Below are 9,644 nucleotides of genomic sequence, written 5' to 3'. Positions count from 1 at the left end.
TGACCCCTATACCTTTTTTTTCTCTCTCCCTATTTTATAATCATTGATTTTACTAGATAGCTAGCTCACTGCCTCACTGATTAGTTCACACTTTTCATTTGTTCCCAGTTACACACATATATACACTGCAGTACTGCACTAATTATTTCTCTTACCTCAAAATTCTTGGTTTTCCATTGCCGCCCTTCTAGTCGTCTCACCTCTTCCTGTCAACTCTTATTCCATATCTTTCTTCTTTTATTTTTTTAGTCGTAAAATACAATTTTTTTTTTTTTGGGAAAAGGATTAAATAGACCCTTGTATTATATGCAAAAGAGCAATTAGGCCCTTCAATTTTAAAAAAGAGCAATTAAACCCTTCAACTTGTTATTTTGAGTCAAATAAGTTCAATAACAAATTTTTCACCTGGAATAACCGTCAAAAACTTCCGACGACATTTCCGGCGAAAAAAATCCGGCGACAAAAAAAAAAAAAAAAAAAACTACTGGAGAAGACAACCGTTCGGTCGTATTCTCCAATGGAGAAAGCGACCAGATCTGGCCGCCCTCTCCGGTGGAGAAGGCGACCAGACTGGCCGCCTTCTCCACTGTAGAGGGCGGCCAGATCTGGTCGCCTTCTCCACTAGAGAGGACGACCGGACTGGTCGCGTTCTCCAATGGAGAAGGCGGCTAGTCCGGTTGTCCACTCCAATGGAGAAGGTGACCTAATTTGGTCGCCTTCTTCAGTAGTTTTTTTTTTTTTTAATTTTGTTGTCGTCGGATTTTTTTCGCCGAAATTTTTTGACCGGTTATTCTAGGTGAAAAACCTGTTATTAGACTTATTTGACTCAAAATAACAAGTTGAAGGGCCTAATTGCACCTTTTCAAAATTGAATTGCTTAATTGCTCTTTTACCTATAGTTCAATGGTTTATTTGACCATTTTCCCATTTTTTTATGACAATGAAAATTTGCAGTTTAATCTCAAAGTGTGTAATGGATGAACCTCAATTTTATGTAATAGTTCACAAATCACATAGAAAAAATAGACCACATATATTAAAAATGTCATATGTGATGGGTTCAATTAAAAAGGACTCGGTATGAATTGAAATCGTAAAAATATAGGTCATGTTTGGTAAATGGCTGTTAGCTGTTAGCTGATTGGGTTAATTAGATTGTATAACTAGTTGATAACATTAGCTGATTGTAGAAATGTGTTTGGTAAATTATCTGTTAGCTGATAGTTGTTTGATATAATTTATTTTCAAAAAAAGCTAATTGAAAAAGTTGTTTTGACTTGCTTTTTGAATTTTAGCATTTTGGAGTACGAAAAAACTAATTAACCAAACACTTATATTAATTTTTAAACTAAGTCAAACAACTAATAGTGGTCAAATAAATCAAAATTGACCTATAAATTAACTATTTTACCAAACAAGACTGATGGTTTTATTGGGACCGGGTCCACCATAAACCGGGTATAGAAATATAGAACGGGGGTAAGCAAAGAATAACTTTATTACCCGGGGCTCTAGGCCCAAAATAATACGTACAAGCCCAGAATGGCGGTCCAAATACAAAGAACGCGGCCCAAGGAATGGAATAGGGTCCAAAATAATAACTAAACAAGCTAAGGGAACTAATAAATGAAATAAAACTAAATATGTTACCGATAGGACTCGAACTCTGGTGTGCCAGAAGGGGTTAAAAACTCAGTCCAATGGACCTAAAGGGGTTTGGTGAGCCATAGGTGCCTTAAAAAGGGAGGGAAGAGTGTCTATTTATACTGTTGAGGGATTCACGGATGTTGACAAATGGACGACATCTGGCAGCATTCATTCTGGACCACACACGTGTCCTCCACTACCTTGCTTCCAGCGCACTCCCATGTATAAGTGGAGCTTCCTACCCTTTAGTACACAAGATTTTGATTAGTTTGGTGGTTTGGGACTTATGTTGTTATGTTTGGGGTTGTAGGTTTGATACCCCCTAACAATAATTCTAATAATATTTTGCTCCAAGCTTCCTTCTTTCGGGCTGGTCATCACAAGTCCCCCACTTTCTTGCCTGAAGGAAGTATAATTCAATAACGAACATCACTTCCTCCCTTTTCCAAACTCAACTTCTAGGAAGTATAATTCAATACCACCACCACCTCCCAGATATTTGTCGCTCCCCCGGGCATGTGGGTTGCGATAACCAATAGAGCCGGTGGCGGGTTGGTCTAATGGTATCCGGGTTGGACTTACATTTGGAAGGTTGTAAGTTCGAGCCTCAGTGGAGGCGTTATTAGCTCTTTGTGTTTCAGTAGGTTGAGAAAGTATATGAACAGATACTACATTGTAATAGAGCTAGTAGCATTTACAAAAATTAATTATATAATAATAATAAGAAAAAAAAATATGATAGATATAAGTGTATGGTAATAATGATGGAGTTATCAATGTTAGAATTAAAAAGTAATGGTGTTATAACAATGTAAGGATAATTTTGTTTAACAAGAATGTAACAGAGGCAATTTTGTCTAATAACATTGAAGTGTATAACATTTAAAGTAAAATGTATATATTTATTAACATACAAAAAGAGAGACATGAAATTATGTTTTTAAATATAAAAATAATAAGAATAAAAGTAAGAAAAAGATTAAAATGTTATAAAGGTAGAATGACGTTTCAAACTAAATTACTATTTTAAAGTTAAAAAATTAATAACTTATTTTATGTCAGAATAAATTATAAATTTTGACAAATATAGCCTATTATTTAAGGTAATGGTAGGTCCACCAGTGTTATTAATCATCCGTGGCTGCCTGATGCTGTTGATCCCTATGTAGTCTCAACCCATCCAGGTTTGGGGCAGGAGCTTTTGGTTTCGGACCTCATTGATAGTACCACCAATGAGTGGAATATTGACCTGCTGGATGAGTTGTTTGCCCCACGAGATGTCTTGTTGATTAAGCAGCTTCCTGTGAATTTGAATTGTGATGATGTCTGGTATTGGGACAGGGATCTGAGGGGTAGCTACTCGGTTAAAGATGAGTACAGGAGGATGGGAGAGGTTAACGGCCCGTGTTTGCCTGCATGGAATAATTTATGGAGTTTACAGGTCCCCCGAGGTAGAGGATATTTATGTGGAGAGCTTTGTCTAACATTCTGCCCACTCTTGATAATTTGCTAGTTAGAAGAGTTGAGTTGATTAATATATGCCCAGCGTGTGGTGTGGGGGAGGAGAACATCATGCATGCTTTATGTACTTGCCCTTTTGCATCACAAGTGTGGAATTTGTCTCAGCTGCTAATACCTTCTTTTGATAACAGGAATTTCGGCCAATGGACTGATCTTTGGCTTGGTATCACGAGTACTTATAGTGCTGAGGCACGAGGGAGGATTTGTGGCTTGTTATATGACATTTGGACTGCAAGGAATGAGGCGGTTTGGAATGGTTGTTTGCCAATGCCGTGTATGGTGGTCAGGAGGTTCACAGTGAAGTGGATTTCTTGGTCTACTGTGGAACACCAAAGGGGAACCACACGCAGAGCCCATGATGGTCCCAGTTCGGCTACTTTTTTGGATGAAGGTGTGGTCTGTCATGTTGATGCAGGCTTCAATGGGCCGACGCAGGTGCCGGCATACGGTTTTGTAGTGCATGAGTTGGATGGATTGTTTGTGGCGGCAGGAAATGGCCCTCTTAATTGCCCATATGACCCCCTCTTGGCGGAAGCAATGGCTATGTGTGAGGCGTTATCATGGCTCAGGGAGAATGGATACTCGAGGATCTCAGTGTGCTCCGACAGTCTTGTCTTAGTTTCTAGCCTTAAGCATGCAAGTTCTTTTCGTAATTATTTTGGATATATTTTGTTAGCTTGCAATCGTTTGTTATCTTCTATGTCTAGATCAGTTGTTATTCATGTTCGTAGGGATGTAGTACAGGATGCCCATGTTATGGCTAAGCATGTAACTTCCGCTCTGGTGCGAACTACCTGGAGGGATTTGCCCCCTTCTTTTCTTGAGCCTGGAATGGCTAATGCAGTATAAGTTTGTTGGCTTTCAAAAAAAAAAAAAGCCTATTATTTAAGAATATTAAATATTAATTCTTTGATTGAAGTAGACTTTGGGTAGACTGAAAATATACTATGTATTATTTATTTCTTTCCCCACCTTGGTAGACAGTGTTGGATAATTTGCTACTGCTCCAAAACTAACGTAACAACACTTTACGTAATAATATGAAGGTGAAGAATGCAAGTGGTTTGTAGGAACTGAATTTGGACAAGATGGGGAACAATGATCTGTGGCGTGTCTAAAACACTACTTTAAAAGCTTAATATTTCAGGTGAAGGGCCGACAAGCTTTCGACAGGCAACACAGATTTCTATTCTGTGCTCAGACTATAAAAGCTACCAAATGGACCAAATAAGTTGGTATTGCTCGTGTCCTCTCATTGCATAGGAGAATGCATGAATTTATAGTATTGATCAGCAAATGTTGGCCATAAACTCTCGCAAAGATAGGAGAGAAGCTTGCTAGAGCATGGCACGTTCATGTGTAGTAAATTGACACATTGAGTGATGACCCTAAAGATTAGGGAAACCACATGCTCTATGAGCTTTCTGTTTGAATGGTCTCCAACAGACAGACCGTATGATGAATGAGTGAATGAGGGAGAGGGGAGAAAAGAAATTTGAGGGAAAGAATTCATATAGAGAAAATGAGCTTGATTTGCACATGAGAATCAGAATTAGAATGTCAAATATTTGGTATGATAATGTGTTTTGGTGAAGTATTTTGTATGTTTAGTAGTAGGGTGCGTGGAATTGAAATAATTATTAATATTGTTTTTTGGTTATCTATGATCGAAATAAATATTTTAAAAATACAAGAACATAAAATTAAGACAATTTATTCTAATATAAAGACATCCAAAAACATCAATATGAACAAAAAAATAAAAATAAAAATCTAAAAGTACTAATCCAAATTTAAAAATCAAATTACCAAGAGAAATAGTGGAATGAAACCCTTATTTTATTAGGGGATGAGTTTTCTAATTAAAGGGTAATCAAATCTCATAGTAGAGTTCTATAAACCTATACCAAACAATAACAATAACTTTGATTCTATAGCTAAACCCATGAACCAAATACACCCAATGTACAGAAAGAAAAAGATCAACAGATTTTTCAAATTAGAAATTAGTTTTAGAAATATATCAAAATATAATTAAAAATAGGGAACAATGTCCATTAAGAAAAGTCAATTGCATCAAATTAAAAAAAAATTCTATTATCTCTGGAACTTTTTTTTTTTTTTTTTTTTTTGTTGTCCAAAGATATCCCTCCAATCAATAGTCAGAAAACTAATCCCACAGCACACCTCTGGAACTCTTTAAAAAAGTGTAATTATGACTTTTATTTTATGTGTAAATTACATGCTATTGTTGGTTATATTGGTGTGTGGCTTTGACATGTTTTTTTTTTTTTTTTTTTTTTTTTTTTTTTTTGTATACATGAATGCCCATCACGTATATTATATACTAGTTTTCCACGCGCATTGTGTGAATGTGATAATGTCCAATGTTTATTTTTAAATAAGTACTTCAAAATATATAAATGCAATATTATATAGGAGATGTTTATGTGAATGTTGAATTTGTTTATTTAAATCGGTAATTCAAGGTATATAAATGCATTATAATTGTCACTAAAATATATAAATGTTTAAACTTTGTAAAAACACTAGTCTAAAAATAATATATAGTCTAAATAAATACTATTTTGGTTTGAATTTCTCTAAGACTTCTTAATTCTCTTTTTTGGTAGCAACGTCATTGTCTTTATCTTCAATACTTGTCATATTCTTTTTTATTGGTAGTGTGTCATGTGCATTTGGGTTATTAGTGGTAGCATAGAGGCCAACACTATGCAATGCGATTATATTGTAGGAAGTTTTAGATTTGTTTTGCTGTGTATATGATTGTGATCTTAGTTGTACTATGAACTTTTTATCTTGCAAACGTCGGTTGATATTTTGCAGGGGTAGTTTTTCCCCTACATGTTTCACATGTTGTGAGATGTGTGTCGTGAATTCTCATGTGAAAGTATTGAACAAAATATCAATATTTATTATATTTGTAGAAGATTCATGAGTAGTAACTCATATACTATATATTTTAATTTTTTAAAAAAAGTTATGTTGATCTAACTTTAATGTGACATTCATGTATAAAAAGAAATTACATGCATGACTGCATGTTACAATTACATCAATATAACTTGCAATAGCAAAGTAATTTATTTGGGGACAATTATTCTAGAGGAATCGCTACAAGACTTGATCCAAGCGGGCATGCAGTGGAGTTACTTTGACCCGTAGAATTTTTTAATGGGGGCTCTTTGTCCTTTCTATTGCATAGAAAAAAACACAGCAAATAACTTATTAGTAAAAACAATATTTTAATTACATTTTTTAAAAGCATTTGATGATTAATATCTAAATATTTTTTTTAGAAGGATTAATATCTAAATATTAAAATTAAAAATATAAATATTTTTTTTCTAAATAGTTTAGAGACCATTTTTCCAAAAATAAAATATAGCTAAAGTGTGTACCCAAATCTATCTCTCAATCAATATATATATGCGTATGCATGTTTTAGCAACCAGCCATTGCAGCCACTATTATAGATTCATAGTATTATAGTGAATCTTCATCCATCTCTCACTCTCCTCCAAATTAAACCATAAGTTTCTTGAACTAGCTAGCTTCATCAAATAAAGAACTTCAATTCCAGGTAGCCGGCAAGGGAGAGATGATGACCTCGTACCAATCGAAAAACACAGCAACCTCGGATTTCGACGAGAAAGGATGGGTGAGGCATATCAACAAGACCCTCCATGAAGAGCTCCCAGAAGAGCTGGATTTCAACGTCGTCGTCTTCACCGTCCCCAAATCTCTAATGGCGTGCGACCGGAGCTCCTACGTCCCGCAACAAGTCTCCATGGGGCCTTACCACTTCCTAGACCACGACGTTCTCGAGATGGAGAAGTACAAAATCGACGCCGCCAAGATCTTCCAGAAACAGATCAAGTCGCCGTCTCTCACCTTCGACCACCTCGTCCAACAAATCAAGGCTGTCGAGTCCAAGATCAGGATTTCCCACGACAGGCCCTTGAAGCTTAGCTGCGATACTTTGGCGTTGATGCTGGCGATAGACTCGGCGTTCTTGCTGGAGTTTCTTAAGATTTACGCCGTCAAGGAAGGCAGGCTTGTCGCAGCCGCCATTTCTTCGAAGATGTCCCATTTGGTAGATCTTCAGGGGAAGAAATCGTCGCATAATGCTTTGCTCCGGGACTTGTTGATGCTGGAGAACCAAATCCCACTCTTCATCCTCAAAACAATGTTGCAGTCGCAGTTCTCGTCGCCGGAGGTCTCCGACGAAACGCTCCTCGCCATGCTAATGGGGCTCTCCAAAGACGTTTCACCATTCAAGACATCAACACTACTTGGTAAAATAGTTAGCTTTTTTCGAGTTAATACCATCTGAGGTTCTCCGAGTATAATAATTTTGCCACGTTTAGCCCTAAACTTTCAAATTGACCATATGTAGTCCTTCAACTTTTAAATTTAATCATTCGTTGTCCAAGTTAACCACTCAGGGTCCTTCAAGTTTCAAAATTTAACCAGTCGTGGTCCACTTGATAGGACCATGGGTGGTTAAGATTTAATAGTTGAAGGACCAAGGGTGGTTCATTTGGACCACTAATGGTTAAATTTGAAAATCGAAAGACCACAAATGGTCAATTTGAAAGTTTAGGACTAAACGTGGCAAAATCACTATACCTGAAGGATCTTGGATGGTATTAACTCGCTTTTTTCAGTCAATTTTAACTTACTTGACCACTATTAGCTATTTGATTTGGTTAAAAAAATAATATATGTATTTGGTTAATTAACTTTTTGTAACCTAAAATGCTAAAATTTAAAAAACTGTTCAAAATCAACTTTTCTAATTTACCAAACATCTTTCTAAAATCAAACTATTATATCAACTAATCATACTCTCTGGCCAATCAGCTAACAATTATTTGTCAAATAGGGCAAACTTCAAAAACATACCAACAACTTGACAGTTTTGCCCATTTGTTGGACTATTTGTTCCGCGCCATCGTGCCGGAGATGGAGGGAGAGCACGCCGGCGGCGAGGAAATAATAATACAGCAAGAAGTGGAGGAGGAAAAAGCCGCCGCCGCCGCCATTACTTTCGAGCATTCAAGCCATGTCAAGGAAGCCTTTGGGAAGGTTTGGGGGATGGTTCGAAAAGTAAACGTTTTCAAGAAACTCACCTCTTCTCGCTCCGTTAAAGCCTTGATGAAAATGCCATTAGACCTCGTCGCCAAGGTCCCAGGCGTGGACAAGCTCAAAGACCCAATCGAAAAGCTCTTCTTTTCCGGCGAAGAAAAAGACGAAGAAAACCCAGAGAATTCCGATTCCGACAAAGCCCCGTTAATAGAAGAAATCACAATCCCTTCAGTAACCGATCTAGCCAGAGCCGGCATAACTTTCGTCCCGTCTCACGATGGCATCTCCAGCATTTCATTCGACCCGAAAACCGCAACGTTGTCCCTCCCGGTGGTCTGTCTGGACATAAACTCCGAGGTTGTCCTGAGGAACCTAGTCGCCTACGAGGCGTGCCGGGCGAAAGGGCCGTTGGTTCTTGCCCGGTACACGGAGTTCATGAACGGGATTGTGGACACGGAGGAGGACGCCATGGTTCTGATAAGCAAAGGGATCATTGTGAGCCAACTGAAGAGCCAAGCAGAAGTGGCGAGCTTGTGGAACGGGATGGACAAATCTGTGAGGTTAACGAAAGTGCAGTTCTTGGATGAGGTGATTGAGGGAGTGAACGAGTATTATAGCCAGAGATGGAAAGTGAAGGCCATCAAATTCGCGAGGGCGTATATATTTGGTTCGTGGAAGCTTCTGACTTTCATGGCCACCATCATGCTTCTGTCCATGGTGGCTTTGCAGGCGTTTTGCTCAGTGTATACTTGCAGCCGTTGGTTTACTGATATTGTTCTGGAGAATGAGACCGGTAAAAATTAACTTTTTTGCCTTGATATGTTATTCTTTATCCGAGGGTGTGCATTGAGTAAACATAATCAGTCTAAGTTGTTCATAGCTGATCTGATCGGCTCAAACCATGAAGGTTAAAATTCAAATTATAGTCACAAGTTTGTATTTTTAGTCATTTTGGTTGGGTTATCGGCCTGATTTTAGCTCTTTATGTTTCTGCTGCAAACTGTTAGTTAATCCATTTTGTTGTAAGCTTTAAGCTTTTTGTGGCTAGCAGGTTTCTGATGATGACGTTACTCATGTATTTTTCTTGGCTGCGGGCCATATAAATATGTTGTCGTCTTATGTGTTTAATAATACAACATTAGTAAAGGTAAATAGGATAAAATCCAAGTTAAAAAGTACATATCCTGACCAGTACAAGTCTCTGGCAAATAAAAGAGGCAAAGTGCAAGGACAACCCAACTAAATTAGTATTGTTACCAAGGTAATTGAGTTAATACCCAAAATTAGCATCGATTATAGTAATTTTTCTCAATTTCGTCCTAAACGACTTTGGTGACCTAATATAGTCCCAGACTTTTGTGTTT

General features: G+C 37.4%; 1 protein-coding gene across 1 annotated transcript; it reads left to right on the top strand.

The window, feature by feature from the left end:
• Nucleotides 1–6,596: 6,596 nt before the first annotated feature.
• On the top strand, nt 6,597–9,372 carry LOC109165629 (putative UPF0481 protein At3g02645). Its single transcript, XM_019314478.1, has 2 exons — nt 6,597–7,487; nt 8,078–9,372. The coding sequence occupies exons 1-2, from the start codon at nt 6,791–6,793 to the stop codon at nt 9,082–9,084; spliced, it is 1,704 nt and encodes a 567-aa protein (XP_019170023.1). The 5' UTR covers nt 6,597–6,790; the 3' UTR covers nt 9,085–9,372.
• The last annotated feature ends 272 nt before the right edge of the window (nt 9,373–9,644 follow it).

Source organism: Ipomoea nil, unplaced genomic scaffold, assembly GCF_001879475.1.
Source record: "Ipomoea nil cultivar Tokyo-kokei standard unplaced genomic scaffold, Asagao_1.1 scaffold3069, whole genome shotgun sequence".
Taxonomy (NCBI): Eukaryota; Viridiplantae; Streptophyta; class Magnoliopsida; order Solanales; family Convolvulaceae; genus Ipomoea; species Ipomoea nil.
The sequence above is the reverse complement of the archived record's forward strand: the minus strand, read 5'-3'. Positions and strand labels throughout refer to the sequence as shown.